General features: G+C 46.7%; 1 protein-coding gene across 4 annotated transcripts in view; it reads right to left on the bottom strand.

The window, feature by feature from the left end:
• Nucleotides 1–2,344: 2,344 nt before the first annotated feature.
• Nucleotides 2,345–22,018, bottom strand: part of SEC31B (SEC31 homolog B, COPII coat complex component) — a 169,009-nt gene continuing 149,335 nt past the window's right edge. For all 4 annotated transcript variants that reach the window (XM_073585777.1, XM_073585778.1, XM_073585779.1 and 1 more), the window contains 3 exons: nucleotides 18,449–18,565; nucleotides 13,728–13,799; nucleotides 2,345–4,598 (listed from right to left, as the gene is read on the bottom strand). In XM_073585777.1, coding sequence (XP_073441878.1) covers nucleotides 4,419–4,598; nucleotides 13,728–13,799; nucleotides 18,449–18,565 — 369 coding nt within the window. In that variant the 3' untranslated portion in view covers nucleotides 2,345–4,418. The remainder of the gene's footprint in view (nucleotides 4,599–13,727; nucleotides 13,800–18,448; nucleotides 18,566–22,018) is intronic.

Below are 22,018 nucleotides of genomic sequence, written 5' to 3'. Positions count from 1 at the left end.
CCCAGGGCATGTTAAGTTGATGCTGGCATCATCACTTCCACCTTTCAGTCCTGTATGTCCGAATGTCTTTTTGTCCTTATAAATTTTTGGTATAATTAATAAAGACGTCATAATTTGAACTTTATGACTGCCTGCTTCTATGGTTATTATAAATACAAGTACAGTAATCTTAAACAATACAAATCACAACTGGTACAGGAGGAGAGAGGACCCTGCCTGCGAGGGCTCACAATCTACCAGGGATGGGTGAGGATACAGTAGGCGAGGGTAGAGCTGGTTGTGCAGCAGTTTGGTCGATTGGTGGTTACTGCAGGTTGTAAGCTTGTCGGAAGAGGTAGGTCTTCAGGTTCTTTTTGAAGGTTTCCACAGTAAGCAAGAGTATGATATGTTGTGACAGAGCGTTCCAGAGTATGGGGGATGTGCGGAAGAAATCTTGTATGCAATTGTGAGAAGAGGAGCTAAGAGGGGAGTAGAGAAGGAGATCTTGTGAGGATCAGAGGTTGGGTGCAGGTAAGTACCGGGAGACGAGGTCACAGATGTATGGAGGACACAGGTTGTGGATGGCTTTGTATGCCATGGTTAGGGTTTTGAACTGGAGTCTTTGCGTAATGGGGAGCCAGTGCAGGGATTGACAGATGGGAGAGGCCGGGCAATAGCGGGGGGACAGCTGGATTAGTCGGGCAGCAGAGTTTAGAATAGATTGGAGCGGTGCAAGAGTGTTAATGGGGAGGCCACAGAGCAGGAGTTTGCAGTAGTCAAGGTGGGAGATGATGAGGGCATGCACTAGGGTTTTTGCAGATTCTTGGCTTAGGAATGTACAGATCCGGGAAATATTTTTGAGTTTAAGGCGGCAAGAAGTGGAAAGGGCTTGGATATGTGGTTTGAAGGAGAGATCAGTGTTAAGGATTATCTCAAGGCAGCGAGCTCGTGGGACTGGGGAGAGTGAACAGCCATTTACTTTAATGGATAAGTCTGTTGGGGGAGTCGAGTGAGATGGGGAAAGATGATGAATTTTTTTTTGTCCATATTAAGTTTTAGAAATCTTGTGGCGAAGGATGAAATAGCAGACAGACATTGTGGGATTCTGGTTAGTAGGGAGGTGATATCTGGTCCAGAGATGTAGATCTGTGTGTCAGCAGCATACAGGAGATACTGAAAGCCGTGAGATTCTATGATTTATTATGGTTTTCAAATGTGTTCATAAAAAATACTGTCTGATTTTTTGATAAGCTGTCCAGAAATAATAAAAAGCCAAGTTTGCAACCCTGACCCTTATGAATGTACCTGCAGAAAACATTTACACTGTTTTTCAACTAGTTCTTCTTACAGGCATAGAATTTCATCTTTCGGTCTACCTGTATCATACATTATACATCCATGCCTGTTTGTTAGACAGCCGCCACACATGCAGGGATTGCCCAATAGCCGATAGACATGTAGCCGCGACAATTCGAACACAGTATTCGAGCACGCCGAATATACTGTTAGCACTCGAGCATGCTCTCATACCACCTTATCTGAGCATGTTAGCTCAACACTAGTAGAAAACCCTACCATCAAAGTAAACAAATATCTCCAGACGTTGTGGTCCATGTGGCCACTAAAAATATTTTAGAATCTTGCGAGATGCAGAAAATAAAAACAGATTGGAGATAACAAGTGTTTCATTAGCTGGTTGTACTTTGTGGGGAAAAAAAAAAATCACTAAAACCTAGATCAGATTATATTGTACAATTGCTTAAAGCTTTGTGTGTATTTTTTGGGTGTGTTCTTGTTCAGGAGTGAACTGCTACCTACTTCATGCTAACACTTGCATGATCGACAATTCGGACCAGTGGCACTAGTGCGCTGCTGGCCCAACCTGTGTGCTTTCTGAGGAGGCTTTAAGCTCTTGTAGCATTTGCACAGATTCTGTCTAGAATCGGAAAGTGACCACACACACCAGCAATCCCTTGGTCAGCTTCAGAGTGGGGCTCAGCTCTTTTGGGAACAGCGTGCAAGCACTGTGTGTGTTCTGTAAATATTTTCTAACAAGTAAATTGCAAAGTTGCTTCATTTTACAATTACTTTGCAATACTACCCAGAAATGGGAATAAACCTTTAAGGGAGGCTGTCTCAAAGACAAAGCCTGTCCAATTATCCAAAACACAGTTTGCGGTCTATTATTGAAGGAATAATATTTTTTTTAATTCAAATTAACACTTTTGTATTTCCAGTTTAACATCCAAAGGAATTTTGTTTTGGTTTTGTCCAGATCATTCATACAGCAGTTGTCACCAGTATTAGTGAAGTGCATATTTAATTTTTTTCCAAATAGTAGAACAATAACTCAATGAAGCAGATGGCAGAGTATAACACTTTAATGAGACTCCTGACTTGTCTGTCTTGGCTTATCAACACATCTAAACTTATACATTTAAATGAAAGGGTCTATGGTGTGTGCCATCTGTATATATTATGAACCTAAGTATGAACCTTCAGCCTAAGGACAACAATTCTGGAACATTTTTTTTTTTTTAAGAGCTCTCAGTGTTGTGCCATTAATTTGTCACTCCTAAAAATTTACAAAAACTTTTGCCACCATTTCCATTGTGTCCCTACAGTATCAGAACTGATTATAGCTAACAAATATACCCACACAACTGGATGCCAATTTATTCATAAATGTATAGCAGCAACAACAGAAGAGCACAAAGCAAAAATATAAGAAACAATGCTCCTGAATGATTATTTGATGGGTCACTTCCGAATACAGAAATGTCAGAAGAGCCATCGCTTCTTTGTTGATCAGTGCTTTCAAACCACTTTTTCCAATTAAGAAGAGTCATGGCAGATGGTTTATTCAGCATATTTGTGCTTTTATAAACAGATTTTAAATAACGCAATTACTTAAAATGATAGACACCGCAGTAGTGACCTGAGTGTTCCCTTTATATTACAAGTACGCCATATTCTTAAGTAAGAATGAGGCATATATTGTCCACACTGCTGGTTGTAATTCCTGTATATACTAGTACAATTCCTTTAATACACTGTTGGAGACCAGGGAACTTCTGTTAATCCAGCATCTCTTTTACAACCAGCATTAGTCAATAACAGAATCAAAGCAAACAGAAGCCCTGCTAATGGGCGCGAAAAGAAAGCAATGAGCAGAAATTCATTTTCTCCTGTTTTAAAAATTAATTATAATCACAAAACCAAGGACTAAAAAGCACTATAACATACAAACAATTAAAGGGATTCTGTAGCCAGGTTTTGAGGGTAGCATAAAGTAGTGACAGACACCTAGATTTCATCACTGGGCTGGTATTTTTTTTTGTAGCACTTTTCATTAAATCACAGCGGAAGATATAAATCATAAGTGGAGGACTAGCCCCAACCCTCTCACAGCTGAGTGACAGCACTGCCGGAGGACTACCCCCAACCCTCCCACAACTGACTGACAGTATTGCCGGAGAACAAGCCCCAACCCTCCCACAGCTGACTGCCAGAACTGCCGGAGGACTAGCCTCAACCCTCCCACAGCTGGCTGACAGAACTGCCGGAGGACTAGCCCCAACCCTCCTACAGCTGACTGACAGAACTGTCGGAGGACTAGCCCCAACCCTCCCGCATATGACTGACAGTACTGCTGGAGAACTAGCCCCAACCCTCTTGCAGCTGACTGACAGCACTGCCGGAGTACTAGCCCCAACCCTACCGCTGCTGACGAACAGCACTGCCAGAGCACTATCTCAAACCCTTACACAGCTGACTGACAGCACTACCCTTACACTGTGCAGAGGGACAAAGGCGGCAATCAGTGATGAAATGCCAGAAGAGCAGTTCATAGATATTAAGGCCTCTATTAAATGTTCACATCACTGAGAGGACTCCAGCATTTGGTGTCACTGCTGCTAATAATCAGCAATTTTACAGAAAATACCACTTTTGTGCCTTCAGAAAGTGGTGACAGATTCCCTTTAAACTGTACTGTACTCCAGATTGTCTTTGGAGGCAGATGTGTGCGTCTCTGCACAGTTGCAGCCTTTTCTATGAATTTTGTCGTCCTGACCATAAACCATTCTGTGTGTAAACTCAAGCAATCTTAAAGTTTGTGACACTATTCAGCACTGGGCTAATTATTTTACTTTTTAGGTTTTTTTTGTTCCATTCTGGACCAAAAAGAACCCAGCACTAAGTTTTACCTTTTTCTGCACACAAATCAAGATGGCATCCCACTAGATCTACGTTCCATTTGTTCAGTAATCTATAAAAAGAACGTATTGCACTGCTTCCCGTGTAGTGCTTGTATATTAGAAAGTATCTGATGACTGATAAATCTGCACCAGTATGGTGCAATGTTATTACCCATTCTACAAGCTTTACACTGCCAGCTCCCAAGTGTACAGCTGTAATGTCCGCATCAGTTTTTAGTGCTACACCCCCAATTTGCTGGCAATCGTCATTAGGACCTTTAAAATGGGCATGAAACCGGAGACTTCACTGAAGTTGCTTCCACTGACCACGTGTGTGTGTACAGCAAGACCGTGCTGGTAATTGCGACTCTCCATACAACAGGCAATGTCATGTAGCCCAGCCAGAATATGCGGAGATAGCTGAAAGAAAATGATACGATGACTATTTAATACACAAATCACAAACTATGTAAAAAGAAATCATTTGTATTACAAGTAATAATTACAATACAAAATAAGTATAGTTTACTTTATTTTACAGCTAAATTCTTTGCATTCAACATCCCATCATCATATAATGTTGGCCATACACGTTCGATGGCTGTCAGCCAAATAATGCTTTGGCTTATCATTCGTCAGATAGCCATCTCGGGCAACTCTTCCATACCTGGGAGCACTCGTTTGGTCCAGCGCTCCTGTGTTCTCTACGAGAAAGAAGGTCAACTGATATGTCAGCTGGTGGCTTAACTTCGGAAGAAAATGTGCGATCGTCAAAATTGGACACGTGCAATAGACCATTGCCCGAAATGGTCTATACAGGCAGATTCAGCCAACATTAGTCTAATGTATATAGGGCCTTAACAGGTTCTCCAGGCCACAAATATATTCTTACTGCTCTCCACTTATGCTGACACATAAATATCCTTATTCAAAGCCCCTCTCTACTAAACTGAACAATAGAGTTTATGAAAGTGGGCTTTCTAAACCGGACAATGCCTTTAAAGAAGCAGTCCAGCTATTTTTTTCAATCATACTGTCAGTAATATCTTATATAGCTGCTCCTTTATATCAGGAAAGTCAAGGTTTACTTCTCTGCATCAGGTCATATGACCTGATGAAGAACCCCTAGGCAATGCATGGCTTTAAGGTACTGTCACACTTAGCGATGTACCAGCGATCCCGACCAGCGATATGACGCGGTCAGGATCGCTGGTACATCGCTAAGTGGTCGCTAGTGAGCTGCCACATAGGCAGATCTCACTAGCGACATCGCTGGGGACGGGGATCGCTACTTACCTGTCACACCAGGCGATCCTGCGTCCTCCCGCCCGGCTCCACGCGTCGCTCGTCCTCACAGCAGGAAGCGCCACAGGAAGCTGACGACGAGAAACAGTCCTGAACGTTCTCGCGCGATCAGCGATAACCAGCGGGGGAACCGGTCGTAGGTAAGTATCAGACACAGAGATATCGCTAGCAATATCGCTATAACGTCACTAGTTATAGCGATATTGCTAGCGATATCTCTTAGTGTGACATGCCCTTTAGGCTATCTGAAAGGGTGGGGCTCACCATCTCAATTAGCAGAAGTAACTGTATAACTCAATTAGCAGAAGTAACTGCAATTTTAGGTACTTCTGGAGAACTTCAGTGGTAAAGACAGAAGCTCATATCAGAGATAATGATTATGACTAGACAGCTCCTGTTATAAAGTTATAATTGAGGTGACAGTCCAGCCAACATGACTGTATTTATTAGCTAATTTATGAGAATATGGAAAGAAAAAAAGTATCACAAAACGACCACAGCAAGCTGTGATAGTACTGGTTAGCAGTTTATGTGATGCTCTACTTTTTAATCAAAATAGGACAAATTGCAGTATGATATATGGGAATTAAGTTGGAGGTTAAAGAGAATCAAAGAGTGTTCCAAACAAAAAACATGCTGTGCCACTCTGGATTATTCCCCTCCCTGCTAATGCTTTGCACAATGTAATGTATGATTTATAAAAAAACAGCAAGACACACCATTGGCAAGTACCACTTACATTTTTTCTATTTGGTATAAATTACAGTTTATTAAATATTCCAAAATGTAGCTCCATCGTTAATGGTTTGGAAGATCCTGGGCGAAGTCTTGTAATTGAGAACAGTCACTGTTTTAGAAGTAGTGATGATCACTTTTGTCTTTGTGATAGAGAATCAAAAGAGGAGATTGAACGGAATGAATTGTTTATTTTATGGACTACTTTTCTTAAAGCACAAGAGAGGTTACAGACTGCTCCACGTGCAGCAGCAATCAGCATGCCACAGGCATTGTGCACTACAGCCCACTGCAGTTTCAGATTGCTATAGCCTTAAGGTACTGTCACACTTAGCGATATCGCTATAACGTCACTGGTTTTTGTGACGTTATAGCGATATTACTAGCGATATCGCTATGTCTGATACTTACCACCGACCGTTCCCCCGCTGGTTATCGCTGATTGCGCGAGAACGTCCTGGGCCTTTTCTCATCGTCAGCTTCCTGCTGGGGCTTCCTGCTGTGGAGACGAGCGACGCATGGACGCGGGAGGACGTCAGGATCGCCGCGTCTGACAGGTAAGTAGCGACCTCCGACCCCTGCGATGTCGCTGGTGAGATCTGCCTGTGTGGCAGCTAACTAGCGACCACTTAGCGATGCACCAGCGATCCTGAACGCGTCATATCGCTGGTCGTGATTGCTGGTGCATCGCTAAGTGTGACAGTACCTTAACATTATCTACAGGTTACAGAAAGAAGTGTCGGAGATATTTATGGACAACCACATGTCTTCAAAGCTGTGTATTATGAAGTTGTCCCTTAGCATATTCTTAGATTGTTGTCATGCTGCTCCCCAAGCACATAAAGGGCTTATATTTTATTAATCCTAGACCTACAAGACAAAGAAGTGGCCTGAAACATCACAATAACAGCTGAGAATTCTCAAAGGAAACTATGGTTTTCATATTTTTTCCTCTAAAGTGGTTGCCCTCTCAGGACACGTTATTAGGCCTTAAGGACATTATATTTGGGGAAGGGGCATCTGCATTCTTGTCTAAATGCCAGAGTCAAGAGCTGCTACAAAGAATGACCTTGATGTTACTCCGTATTACACTGTCTTCTGTTCATTTGAATGAATGCCACATCTCAGAAATTATTCTTACCACAACTTTCGAGGGCACAGTCTGATTTATGCAGAAAAAAAAAAGGTTAGAAGGGAGTAATGGTTTATGGGATCATACACTTCAGAGCACAAAGCAGTAATTCATGGTTTATAGTAACTAATGAAAATAAAAAAGGTATTTAAGAAAAAATAGGTATTAGACCTACCGGTAATGATGTTTCCAGGAGTCCATCCTGACAGCACCATGGAGGACGTCCTCCTCCTCCTTACAGGGACAGAAAAGCACACGAGAGGTTAAAAGGCCATGTCCCACCCCCTTTCCCTCAGTGATTTGACAAGTACCACAAGGTGGATGATGCTAGTAACAGTTTAATGAAACAATCATATTACAGCATATGACATAACATAATACAACATAGTATAACATAACAGGGAGGGAACTACCCGTGCTGTCAGGATGGACTCCTGGAAACATCATTACCGGTAGGTCTAATACCTATTTTCCAGGACGTCCACCTGACAGCACCATGGAGAGTACCAAAGCACCTCCTCAGGGTGGGATTACTGCCCGGAGAACTTTTCTCCCAAATGCGGTTTGTTGGCCAGCTAACACATCTAGTTTGTAGTGTTTGCAGAATGTATTAAGACTAGCCCAGGTTGCCGCTCGACAAATTTGATCAACTGACGCCCCCGCCCGCTCGGCCCATGAGGCCGATACCGCCCTCGTAGAGTGGGCTTTTAAGGAATCAGGCGGGCTGGCGCCTTCAGCCTGGTAGGCATCCGAGATTACTGAGGTAATCCAACGCGCGATGGACGCCTTAGAGGCCTTCTTCCCTTTATTCCTACCTCCAAAGAGAACGAACAGGTTCGGGTCGACACGCCAACTATTGGTGGCCTCTAGGTATTCTATAACTGCGCGCCTCACGTCTAGCGAGTGGAGCCGCCGCTCCTTCTCATTTCGGGGATTATCGCAGAAAGAGGGTAACACTACCTCCTGGTTCAGATTTCTTGTAGAGGCTACCTTCGGGGTAAATGCCGGGTCTAACCTTAGGATTATACTATCCTCTCTTATCTGGAGGTATGGATCCTTAGTGGATAGGGCCTGGATCTCCCCTATTCTTTTGGCCGTGGTAATGGCTACTAGAAAGGCCGTTTTACGAGTGAGAGCAGAGATGGCTATCTTCTCACTAAGGGCGAAAGTGTCCGAGCAGAGGAACCGAAGTACCAGGCCCAGGTCCCATGGCGGGGTGAGCTGCCTAATCGTGGGGCGCAGGCGCTGTGTGGCTTTTATAAACCTTATCACCCAGGGATGTGCAGCTAACTGATAATCGAAGAAGGCGCTCAAAGCTGAAACCTGGACTTTTAGAGTGCTGGGCTTGAGGCCTTTATTAAAACCTGCCTGCAGGAACCCTAGTATGTTAGGGAGATCAGGGGTGCCTGCCACGAGCTCGGACCTGCCACCCTCCAGACAGAATCTTTTCCATATCTTCCGATAAATTGCAGACGTCACCGGCTTCCTGCTGGCCTGTAGGGTGGATATGACCTGCTCCGACAATCCTTTTGCCTTCAGGATGTCCCTCTCAGGATCCAAGCCGATAAATGGAGTCTTGCCGGGTCCGGGTGGTGGATCGGGCCCTGGTGGATGATGTTCTCCCACAAGGGCAGCTCGACTGGATCTTCTACTGCCATGGCTCGCAGAAGGGAAAACCAGCTTCTCCTCGGCCAGTATGGCACTATCAATATCACTCTTGCGAGGTCCTCGCGTATCTTTCTGAGCACTGCCGGTATGAGGGCCAGTGGTGGGAACGCATAAGAGAGGGATTCTCCCCAAGTCTGACTCAGGGCGTCTACGCCTTCTGGATGGTCCATCGGATTTAGGGAGTAGAATCTGGGAACCTTCGAGTTCTTCCGGCTTGCGAAGAGATCTATACTGGGGGTCCCCCAGCGCTGACAAAGCTGGTAGAAGATCTCTACGTTCAATTCCCACTCTGTCGGGTGGATCTGTTGTCTGCTCAGGTAGTCTGCCACTTCGTTTTGGGAACCCTCTAGATGTACTGCGGTCACGGATCGAACTGTCCGTTCTGCCCACGTGAATATCTTTTCCGCCAGTGCCTGTAGTGGTTGATGTCTGGTTCCTCCTTGGTGTTTCAGGAATGCCACTGTCGTTGTATTGTCGGATAAAATGCGAACATGACGACTCTTTAGTACCGACCGGTTTCTCCGCAACGCTTCCCAGACCGCGAAGAGTTCCTTGAAATTGGAGGATCTGGCCTTGATGCTTGCTGGCCACTTCCCCTGGAAGATCTTCCCTTCTATGTGGGCTCCCCATCCCCACGCACTTGCGTCTGTGGTGACTACCACGTATGGAGAGGTTGTCCAATGCACGCCCACCTGAAGGTTCCTGGCCTGTAACCACCAGCGAAGGGACTCCTTTACTCGTCCTGAGAGCCTTAGGGGTTTGTCTAGCGATGCCTGACTCCTGTCCCACCTCGCGAGAATCTCTCTTTGTAACAACCGCAAGTGGAATTGGGCCCAACGGACGCACTGGATGCAGGCCGTCATGAGGCCCAGGACCTCCATTGCTTCCCTTATGGAGCATTGACGCTTCAACAGGCCTCTGGTTCTGGCCTGAATGGACTTCTGCTTCTGCTCGGGAAGCCAGGATATTCTGTCGGCTGAGTCTAGGAGGACTCCCAGGAATACCTTTCTGGTGTCTGGTGTGAGGTCCGACTTCTCCCAGTTGATCACCCAGCCCAGGAACTCCATCACAGTAGTTGTTCGGATCCTGTCTCGGATGAGCGCTTCTTTGGATCTTGCCACCAGTAAGAAGTCGTCCAGGTACGGCACAATCACAATACCCTGATCTCTCAGGTAGGCCACCACCTCTACCACCAGCTTTGTAAAGATCCTGGGAGCCGAGGCCAGCCAGAATGGAAGACCCTGGAACTGGAAATGGCAGGTCCGGGCTGGTGAACTGATCGCGAACCTTAGTAGGCCTTGGGATGAGGGATGAATAGGAACCTGATAATATGCCTTTTTTAGGTCTAGGGTGCACATAACTGCGTCCCTGTCTATCAGAGGAATTGCGGATCGGATTGATTCCATCCGGAACCTCCTGTATCTGACCCAAGCATTTAGTGGCTTCAGGTTTATGATGGTGCGGGCCTCGCCGGATTTCTTTGTGATTGCAAACAGGGAAGAGTAGTGCCCTTTCCCTCTTTCTGACGGTGAACTGGTATTATGACCCCTGAGTCTAACATGTCCTGAAGATCCGACCACATTGCGGAGTCCTCCCGGACGACAGTGGGGGCAATATATCTGTCGGGGGGAGGAGAATAGAGCTCTATCCTGTAACCTTCCCTGATGGTTCTGAGGACCCACTGATTGTTGGTGACTCGTGACCAGTTTGCTGCAAAGTGGCGAAGTCTCCCCCCAATGCCTATGGCGTCATTGTCTCCTCGATCTAGATGTCGATGCAAATGGGGGACCTCTGTTCCTCCCACTTTGGCTGAAGGAGCCTTTGTAGGAGCTTCTATTAGACCTCGCCCGGCCCCTAAACTCTGACTGTCCTCTGAAGAAGGAGCCTCTCCGAAAGGACTGGGACCGCCTGGGCTTTTCTTCCGGGAATCTCTTATTCTTATCGGACACCAGCTCAAGGATATTATCCAGGGATGGACCAAACACCCTCAGACCCACGAAAGGGATGGCACATAACTTTGCTTTAGAAGGGTTATCCCCCGACCAGGATCTAAGCCAGACTGCTCTCCGGGCCGCATTAGAGAGGGAGCTGTTTCTGGCCGCAAACCTAACTGATTCCGCCGACGTATCCGACAAACGCCGTGGCTGATTTCAAGAGAGGAAGAGATGCTAGTATCTCTGACCTCGGGGTCTTGTTGGTTAGGTGTTCCTCCAACTGCCCCAACCACAGGAACATAGACCTAGCCACCGAGGTGGCTGCTATGTTGGCTCTAATCAGGGCCGCCGACGTCTCCCATGCTCTTTTTAACAAGACGTCCGCCTTTCTATCCATCGGGTCTCCGACTTCTTAGTAACCTTGGCGACTGGGACGTCGATCTTAGGGACTTCTTCCCACGCCCGAGTTTCCTCGGGATCGAAGGGCAGTCTATTTTTAAAGTCTCGGGAGAGTGTCAACCGACGCTCTGCTTCTTTCCACTCCTCCAGGATCATTGCTTTGATGTGCTCGCTTACAGGGAACACCACCTGTTTGCGGGACACCAGTCCTCCAAACATTAAGTCCTGTCTGGACTGTGGCTTAGGGACTTCTTCCATCTGCATGGTATTTCTGACCGTGTGTACCACTTTCTGTTCTGCTCCTGACTATCCCCCAGGATCTCGCCTTCTTCCTCCTGATCTGAGTCCCGGAAATGGGATTCCTCGCTAGGGCTCGCCTCTGATACTGGGACTGGTTCCCACCTCGGACGCTTGCGACTTGGCCCAGGGCTGGGGGATCGACGACGGGTTGTAGAGGCCTGAATCTCTTCCCTTATCAGCGACCTCATTTCGGAAAGTAGAGATGGCTGTTCCTCGCCTATGACCCTGGAGGTACAGGGACCGCATAGGGTCTTGCTATAGGTGTCTGGCAGCTTTACTCTGCACACCGGACATCTGACTGATTTGGAGGTGGCTTTCGCCGGGTCCTTCCCCGAGGGGGACTCTGCCGGGGTTCCCTTTTCCTGATAACATAAGGGGCACCTCATCAGATCTGGGCTGTGGGGACGGGTGTGGAGGGTGGTCTGCGCTATGCGCACTTACCCCTCCACCAGATGCAGTGTTGCCTTCCATCCCCTGGCGTCCGATGCAGCCACACAGCCTGGAACGACCTGTGACGACTCTGGAGAACGCTGTGGTCCAGGAGCGCGCGCGCCCTGGATTTGAAACCGGCGTCTGACGTCACCGGATGTGACGCTGGTAAGCCGCGCCTCCACTTCCTGCCGGGCAGATGCGCGCGACCGCGCTCGGCGCGTGCAGGGAGCCGCCTCCCCGCCTGCTATGGCGCTCCGGCCTCCAATGCCCAGCCGTCGGCGTCGTCCTGCGGGTACTCGGCCCGCCGCGGCCGATTGCGCCCACTTCTGTCGGTGCCCGCACGGCCAGCCGCCTGCGGGGAGCCGACCCGTCCTGGAGCCGAGAGCCCCCCCACCGGGAGGAACGGCTCCCTCCAGGAGCGTCGTCCTGCTCCTGGCCTTTGGAGCCGAGGGACTCCCCACCGGGAAGTTTCGGCCCCGGGACCTCTTGACAGGGGAAGGATTGGACCGGCCGCACGATCCCCTGGGCCCCTCCGGTAAGCTCTCGCGTGTCCCTCCGTGCAGGGACAGGAAAAACACTGAGGGAAAGGGGGTGGGACATGGCCTTTTAACCTCTCGTGTGCTTTCCTGTCCCTGTAAGGAGGAGGAGGACGTCCTCCATGGTGCTGTCAGGTGGACGTCCTGGAAATCTACATTTTTTCTTTACTTCGGCTGTGTGCGCGAAAATGTTTAAAAATCTTGTACAGAACGCCCCCCCATGCATTCCTATGGCATTCCGCACATGCTGTGTTAATGCTGCGCTTTGTTCCGCGGCGGAACCGCATCACGGAAAAAAAAAATCGCAGCATGATCAGTCTTTTGTGCGGATCGCAAAGAATTGCGGCGATTCCACACCCATAGGAATGCATGAGAATCGCTTACTTCCCGCATGTGGCTATGCCCACCATGCGGGAAGTTAAGCGTCTCATGTGCGGTTGGTACCCACGGTGTGGAGGAGAGGAGACTGTCCTCCAGGCCCTGGGTACCATACCCCTGTAAAAAAAAAAAAAAAAAAAAAAAAAAAAAAAAAATCGGGGTATATTTACCTTCCGACGTCCCACGCTGCATTCCCGGGCCTCAGCGTTCCCAGTAATGCCTTGCGGCAAGGTCCTGTGATGACGTGGTCTCGCGAGATCGCTATAGTAACGCGAGACCAACGTCATCACAGGTCTTGCAAGGCATCGCTGGGAACGCTGAGGCCCGGGAAGGAAGCGGGACGTCGGAAGGTAAATATACCCCGATTTTTTATTTTTTTTATCATTTTTAAGATTTTATCTTTTACTATTGAAGCCGCATAGGCGGCCTCAATAGTAAAAAGCTGCTCACACTTGTCAAACACTATGTTTGACGAGTGTGACCAACCTGTCAATCACTTTCCAAGCGATTCTTCAAATCGCTTGGAAAGTGCTTGAGAAAATCGCGGCAAAATCGCGAACAGAATCGCGGTGAAATCGTGCGGAAAAAAACGCGCGATTTCTGGGAAGGAGTCCGGTTTTCATTGTGCGTTTTAAAACTCTACGTGGGCCCATAGCCTTCAGTCAATCTTATTGATGTGAAAGACCAAATGGCTCCGTGTGCAAGCCAAGTGTTGGGAACATATACTCACGGTATTCTCTCTCAGCTTCTCATACAGGCTCTCCAACCTCTGCAATGCATCCTCAAGCTTCCTTTTAGTTTTCTGCAGGCACACAAGACAAGAAATATATTACAGTGTATTCATCCCAAAATATACAAGCAAATGGATTTCTTTTTAGCAATGTCTGCTCATATGTGTTTGTATTTTATTTGCAATAGATTATAGGTGGTCTATTCATGATCTGACAGATAATATATTGAATACCATGCGACCAGAAGCAAAATTGTAACGTGCAATAGCTAGTAACCAGATGGTTATCCCACAGAGAACCTGCACTACAACACAGACCTTATTCAAGTAGTTCCCAAATTTATAAACAAACATTTTGATAAACCCCATTAGAGAAATCTTAGGCCCCCGTTTCATCAAGAATGGCGTTTTGTATGCCATTCTAAATGAAGGCGTAAGATGCGCCTCTTAAAGAATTTGGTGCATCTATCAGCTGAACTGTACTCCAGTCTGCTTTTGTGGTCTACATTGGCCTTCAATGTCTGACCATACATCACCAGGCTAAGCTCTGACAATTTTCAAAAAGATGGTTGGGACTAGCGTAAAAATGCAGAAATTTGCAAACATTTTTTACACAACTAGGAGTTGGGCAAAAGTTTTTCGGCATTTCAAGGAGTTTTATGCTAAAATTCTGCTGAAAACTGTTTAATAAATCAGGGTCTTCAACTCTTAGCCAGATAGCAAAGAGGCTTCATAGAGCATCTCTTGGTCTGGAGGAGCTGTTTGGTGCTGCAATACACAGGCAACCTAGTGAGTAGGATGGGGCGGTGAAAGGGTCTGGCTGCTTTGTAATAAATGTATTTAATTATATATCTATGTGCCATCAAGTGCACATGGTCTGAATCCATTGTCTGAAGCATGCACTTTAGAAACGGTTCCAATTCCACATAAGCATACATAGTGGATTCTAAATGAGGGGACTGCGCACTAGGATGCGTGGGTCATCTAAAAGTCCGGAAAAGATGACATTCGACGACTAGTCAAATACTGTATAAAAAAAAAAAAAAGGTTGCACTCTATCACGCTAAAGCATGTCAATGTGGAATATGTGAAATTTGAATAGCAGTACGGCTTTGGAGTACTAGGAAAAAATACCAGACTAGTGCCAGTCAGTTTTTTGTCTTTTGTATGTTAGCTTACTGACCGAGCACATTCACCCAGGATTTCAGACATCAGCCTTAGAGAGGTATTCACACCGGTCAGAGACCCATGAGACTGAGGCCACCTTGGTGTTGGTTGATGGGCAGATAATATTTGGCCAAATTTTATGCTAAGTGTCTCATATTTTTTTTCCTAATACTCCAAAGCCGTATTACTATTCAAATTTCACATATTCCACATTGACATGCTTTAGCGTGATAGAGTGCAACCTTTTTTTGTATATTGTATATGGAGGTAACGCCTCCTGGTATGCACCTATTCACACTAGTCTAGATGTGCCACCCCGTTTGGAATTTTAGTGGGGTGATTAGTGTCTTTGTATCATACTAAAGTTCTTATTTTTACTAAGTCTTTCAGATTGACAGATTTCCAAGAATCTGGACTGAAAAATGGTGGTGTGCCCTGGCACTGCAGCTCATTACTCCGTGTGACTTCATTCTGTGCCTTTGGTACTATGTTGTAAGGGTGGCTAGGTGCTTGAGTATAATGAAGCAGAATAGTATGCAATAGAAAAAAAAATAGATATGTAATCTTAAGACTCGTGATTTTCCCAACCTCTTCCATGACACAGATGTATGTGAAAGGAAGCGCTGCATCCAATAGTCAATCTTTATACTATACATAGAGGCCCATAGAGAAACAACTCAATATATGTATTCACTGCTGTCTTTTGTCTCCACATCCATTTAGGATCTCATACAAGCAATTTTCCGTGCTGGGAAAGAATTATTTACCCTGCTGAGCCTCATCCTTCCTGCTGCTTCACCTGGACTGCCTCCCCTCAGGCATCGCTGTAGATCAACCAGCCTAATGGCTCCGCTCTTCTACTCATTCCATTTCACATTTCTTTTTTAAGTAAAAACATTCTTTTACAGCTGCCCAACAATCAGTCTGTGCCCAATTGAGCACGGCTGCAATCCACAGCTCTTATTACCAAGGAAGAGCGGTCACTAATCTTGTTATGCATCTGGCTAGATGACCATGTCAATTCAGGGAAACCACCCTGTTGTGAGATGAATGTAGAGTAATAAGGTAAATCAATATATACATATATATTTACACACACAAAGCTTTAAAAAATAAAATGTTAATTTTTTTTTTTTTTTATAAATTAGCAAAATACAAATAAAATGAACATGAGAAACCTAAATCAAATCACTATTTGCTTCAATACATCATCAATTATTTTACATACACTTTGTAAGATGACCGCCGGAAGTGCCTGGAGGGGAGATGTGTATCATCGAGGCTGGTAACTTCGGTGCTGTAAGCCCGGGAAAGCAGAATCCAGCACATATAGTGCTGAGAGAGTTAATAGGACGTATCAGGCCTGGATTTACAAGCAGTCAAAAAGATGGTGGGACTGGTTGCTCTCATATCCCCACCCCAGGGGTGTGGTATGGCAAACAAAAAGGAGACCAGTTGTCTCATTCAGTGTCCGACTGGAGGTGTGTAGACCTCCAGTGTGTTGGTCCTTGCTAAGGACTCAAGAACTGGACACTAATCCAAGTGGTCGAACTGGCAATACTGTATGGACTATTTACTTTGTATTCTAACTTTATGCCAGAAAAAGCTGTCTTTTTGTTTGGTTTCCTGTTTGTTTTATGTCTTAATTTAAGTCTTAATAAACCACACTGGACATTTCTACTGAAACCACTTCCTGTGCCTACCTTGATCATAACAGAGTGAGTAGAAACCCTACAACTTGCACACAGTTTTTAAAGGAACTTGGCAGAGAAGTTATTCCAAACATCTTGGAAAACTAACCATAGATCTTTTATGGATGTAGGCTTGTGCAGATCCTTCTATCTGTTCAAATAATCGAAGACAAACTATGATGTTGGGATTGAGGCACTGTGGGGGCAATATAATTTCCTGCACCTTTATTTCTTTACATTGATCAGCCAACAATCTTGATCAAATTCCCAACTACATTTGCGAAAATGCAGCCCGAAATTGCAAGGAACCTCACCCACGCTACACAGATCCAGATCCTGCAGCCATTCAGCAAACAAACTAGTATTTAAGCCAAATATTTCACAATGTACTTCATGAGTCCAAAGCACCTGCTGGAATTTCTCTGCAACCAATTCCTATGTTTTCTTGCATAGTTGAGTCAAATGACCTTGTTTCCATGTCAAAGGTTAGGATTTTTGCCACAATTCTTCCGTTAAGGCCACTTCTGGCCAAAGTTATAGAACACTACATGGTGTAAGGTAGCACTGTCATTCAAGGTTGGGGATACTCACTTGGCAGCCAAATAATCAGATCCGGCACGGATTTTCCATAAAACCATAACAGTCCATGCGGTTTATTCAGGCATCATAAACCCACAGCAGCAACATAAAGTTCATATCCATGGCATAACATTCATGACAGAGCTTCACTCTGTTATCCTTGTGGTCACAGGTTACGCAATGTCCAGTACTCCGGCTCTTCAGCCTCATAGTTATCTCACCCCGTCAGGGTTACCTCATGGCTGCTTCAGACGTTTATTCCCTCCCCTGGGAACTCTCAGATACTGGCAGCCATTACAGACAGCCACTTCATGTGCTGTCTGCAGGAAGCCCCATCTCCCAGCGGGACCTTCCACAACGGACCAACCGGGTCCAAACATTCACTCCATGTGACCTACCCTGGCCACCTTATATGGTCCGTAGCCACGCCCACCGGGTGACATGCTATGACCTCATCACAGGTCCTTCACACACAGTCATATACACTTTACTATTGCGTTCTTAAACACACCCGAGTGGATTTGTAGATGATTGATCCCACCCGTTCATCAATCACCTGAAGGCTTCTCCCTGACATATTGGAACGAAAGATCAGCTCTGCTGATCAGCACATAAGCAAACCTTCATCTCAAGGCCACCCACCTAGAGATACATTACGATCATTCAGCATCCTACTCCTATCAGGACACTGGAAATGCTTATATGTCTGTCCTGGGACACCCACACAGCGCCCCCTAGCGGACACAGTGGTCACTACACCACAATGGGTGTAGCTTGGTCCCACTGGTTGCTGACAGATCTGAGCTGATGGCACTACTTGACATACTTCAATTTGCAGGGTCGAGAAATACAGGCAGATACCTATCTATCATGCAACACCATCAGGGAATCAACGCCAAACATACAGCCAATGTATGAACTATTTTCAGCATAAAAAAGAACAATCCATCCTGGAAGTGATGATGTGGACCCCACAGAGTCTGGATCTGAATATAAAAGAGCCTGCCTGGGATCACATGAAATGATAGAAGGATTTGCACAACCCTACATGTATAGAAGATGTGTGGTTAGATTTTCTAGATGTTTGGAACAACTTGCCTACTGATTAATTCAAAAACTATTTGCCTCCAAAACAGCATCAAAGCATCAATTCTTCTAACTACACTTTGAAAGGGTGGAATCACCAAATATTAATTTGATTCAGATTTCACTTTAGTTTGCCAATTGATAAAAATGCAATGTTACTTATACACACATTTATTTTTGCCAAACAATTGAACATACTGGGTCAGATGCCACTATGGAGCAGCGTTGGACTAGTCCATTGAATGCTGTCTGTAGTGGTAGATGCTCTGCAGGCAACTCTTTTTTCTCTATTTTTTCAACTGGCATCCGGTGGTACTGTAAACATAAAATTGTACATGCTTGTATTAGCTCTGATTAAATGTAGGACCAACTTAAACAAAAAAGTAAAGCATCTTCATGCTTCAATTACAGTACTATGGTCAATGCAATTCCATAGTAGGTGCCCTCAACTATAGAACACCTCCCTAGATTAGAGTATTCCAACTGTATCCAGGGAAAATATGGATTTTTGTGATAAACTCAAAGTAAAATCCTTTTCTCAGAGACGCTCATTGGGGGACACAGATACTGTGGGTGTATGCTTCTGCCGCTTGGAGGCTGACACTAAGTGAAAAAAAGAGGTTAGCTCCTCCTCCGCCATATACACCCTCGCCCCCATTGCGGGCGGAAATCAGTTTGGTGCCAAAGCAGTAGGAGGACAACAAAATCAGCCTTATACAGGTACAACATGTCCAGAAAAAGACCACCCTCATATCACAAATAAATGCGCATTAATTAAACAAAACAGACGCCAACTTGGCTATCAGGGTGGGTGCTGTGTCCCCCAATGAGCGTCTCGGAGAAAAGGATTTTACGGTGAGTTTATCACAAAAATCCATGTTTCTCCTTCGCCTCATTGGGGGACACATACTGTGGGATGTCCTAAAGCAGTCCCTGGGTGTGAGATTGACTCTCCGATCCAAGCTACATGCACCTCTTGTTTAAAGGTGCGCCACCTCTGCTTGGAGAATCCTTCTACCCAGGCTCGCATCCGCTGAGGCCTGAGTATGGATATTATAATGTTTGGCAAATATGTGCAGGCTGGACCAGGTTGCTGCCTTGCAAACCTGTTCCGCCGAAGCCTGGTGCCAAAGCGCCCAAGAGGCGCCCACTGCCCCAGTAGAGTGTGCTCTGATCCCTGCTGGACTCGGCGTGCCTCTAATGTGGTAGGACTTATGAATAGTCAAACGAATCCATCTGGCTATGGTCGAATTGAGGCAGCGAGTCCCTTCTTGCGCCCTTCGGGGAGCACGAACAGCGTGTCCGTCTGACGAAAGGGTGCCGTTCGCGACACGTACCTCCGGAGCGCTCTTACCAGGTCTAACGTGTGAAGAGCCTTTTCCACAAGGTGCACCGGTGCTGGACAAAATGAAGGAAAGACAACATCCTCATTAATATGAAATGAGGACAAGACTTTCGGCAGAAAAGGAGGGGCTGGTCTGAGCACCACCCTATCCTTATGGAAAGTGAGGAACGGAGCTCGGCAGGATAGGGCTGCCAGCTCCGAAACCCGCCTGATAGAGGTTATGGCCAGAAGGAACACCACCTTCCAGGAAAGGTACCGCAAAGAAACCTCCTGAAGAGGTTCAAAAGGAGCTTCCTGCAGAACACTTAGGACCAGGTTAAGGTCCCAGGCGTCCATAGGCGCCCTATAGGGAGGTACCAAATGGGAGACTCCCTGGATGAAAGTCTTCACCTGCAAATTGGTAGCAATTCTACGCTAGAATAGAATGGATAAGGTCGATATTTGTCTCCCGAGGAAGCTTGGGGATAACCCAGAGTCTAGGCCTGACTGGAGAAAAGCCAAGATGTTGGGGATCGAGAATCTCAGTGGAGAGACACCTTGGCCTCAACACCAAGCAAAGAACACCTTCCAGGTGTGGTGGTAAATTCGTGCTGAAGCAGGCTTCCAGGCGCTAACCATTGTAGCGACCACCTTACTCCCAAAACCTGCCTGGGTTAGGATCCAAGATTCAACAGCCATGCCGTCAAATACAGGGCCCCCGAGTTCGGGTGGCAAATTGGCCCTTGAGAAAGTAGATCTGGGCGCTCCGGTAGACGCTAAGGGACGTCGGCGAGCAGCTACATTAGATCTGCGTACCACGCTCGACGGGGCCAGCAGAATCGCCGGAACCCCTTCCGTCTTGATCTTTTTGATTACTCTCGGAAATAGTGGCAGCGGGGGAAATGGATATGGGAGGCGAAATTGGTTCCATGGCAGAACCAATGCATCCACAGCGATTGCCTGCGGGTCCCTGGCCCGAGCGACATATGTGGGCACCTTGGCGTTCACTCTGGAAGCCATCAGGTCCACATCCGAAGTTCCCCACAGTTGACAAATCAGCTGGAAGACCTCGGGATGCAGTGACCACCCTCAGGACGCAAGACCTTGCCGGCTGAGAAAGTCTGCCGCCCAATTTTCCATGCCCGGGATGTAGACTGCCGAAATCACCGAGTGGTTTGCTTCGGCCCATTGAAGCACGTGTCCCACCTCGCGCATGGTTGCTTTGCTGCGGGTGCCCCCTTGGTGATTTATGTAAGCCACCGCCGTGGCATTGTCCGATTGAATTCGGACGTGGCGGCCTGCTAAGAAGTGATGAAACTGTCGCAGAGCCAGCCGAATTGCTCATATCCCCAATAAGTTGATCGGGAGGCGGGCCTCCTGCGGAGACCATCGCCCCTGGGTCGTGTGGTGGCGAAACACCGCTCCCCAGCCGAGGAGACTGGCGTCGGTTGTCATCACCAACCAATGGTCTGGGGGGAAGGGTTTCCCCTGGGTCAGAGAGGAACTGATCATCCACCACCCGAGTGACCGCCTGACTTGAGGGGACAATCGGCACCACCGATCGAGTGAAAGGATTCTTGTCCCAAGCTGACAAGAGGGCGCGCTGCAGAGGGCGAAAATGGAATTGGGCGAATGGCATTGCTTTCATTGCTGCCACCATTCTTCCTAGAATCCTCATCCCGAAACGGATGGTATGAGTGACTGGTAGGCAAAGCGTCCGGACTCCCTGCTGAAGAGCTAGCGCTTTGTCCTGAGGGAGAATTACCAACCCTCAGCAAGTGTCAAAGACCATTCCTAAGAAGGAAATCCTCTGAGCTGGCACAAGCGATGACTTCTTCGCATTGACCAACCACCCTAAGCGGGCAAGAGTATCTATCGTGATGTTGACATTTTCCCCGCATGCCAGTATTGAAGGGCCCTTGACCAAGTGGTCGTCCAAGTAAGGCAAGATGACTATGCCTCGAGAATGCAGTAGGGCAATGGCAACTGCCATAACCTTTGTGAACACTCTGCGAGCCATGGCTAGCCCGAAGGGTAGCACTACGAACTGAAAATGATGACCGTTGATGGCGAAACGTAGAAACCTTTGATGAGGAGGAAAAAATGGGAATATGCAGATATGCGTCCCGGATGTCGATCGAGGCCAAGTATTCTCCCTGCTTCATGGCCGATATGACTGAACGGAGAGACTCCATCCAGAAATGTCTGATCCTGATGAAATTGTTCAGAAGCTTCAGGTCCAAAACCGGTCTGAGAGGTCCATCCTTTTTGGGAACCGCAAACAGGTTGGAATAAAAACCCTGAGCCCTTTCGTGCTTTGGCACAGGAACAATGACCCCGTTGTGCTGGAGCGATTCGATGGCTCCTAACAGAGCCCTTGCCTGGGTATCCACCCTGGGAAGACGAGAAAGAAAAAAAACGTCTTGGAGGGCATCTGACAAATT

This window comes from Dendrobates tinctorius, unplaced genomic scaffold, assembly GCF_039654945.1.
Source record: "Dendrobates tinctorius isolate UK_male_01 unplaced genomic scaffold, ASM3965494v1 ptg000089l, whole genome shotgun sequence".
NCBI classification, from domain to species: Eukaryota; Metazoa; Chordata; class Amphibia; order Anura; family Dendrobatidae; genus Dendrobates; species Dendrobates tinctorius.
The sequence above is the reverse complement of the archived record's forward strand: the minus strand, read 5'-3'. Positions and strand labels throughout refer to the sequence as shown.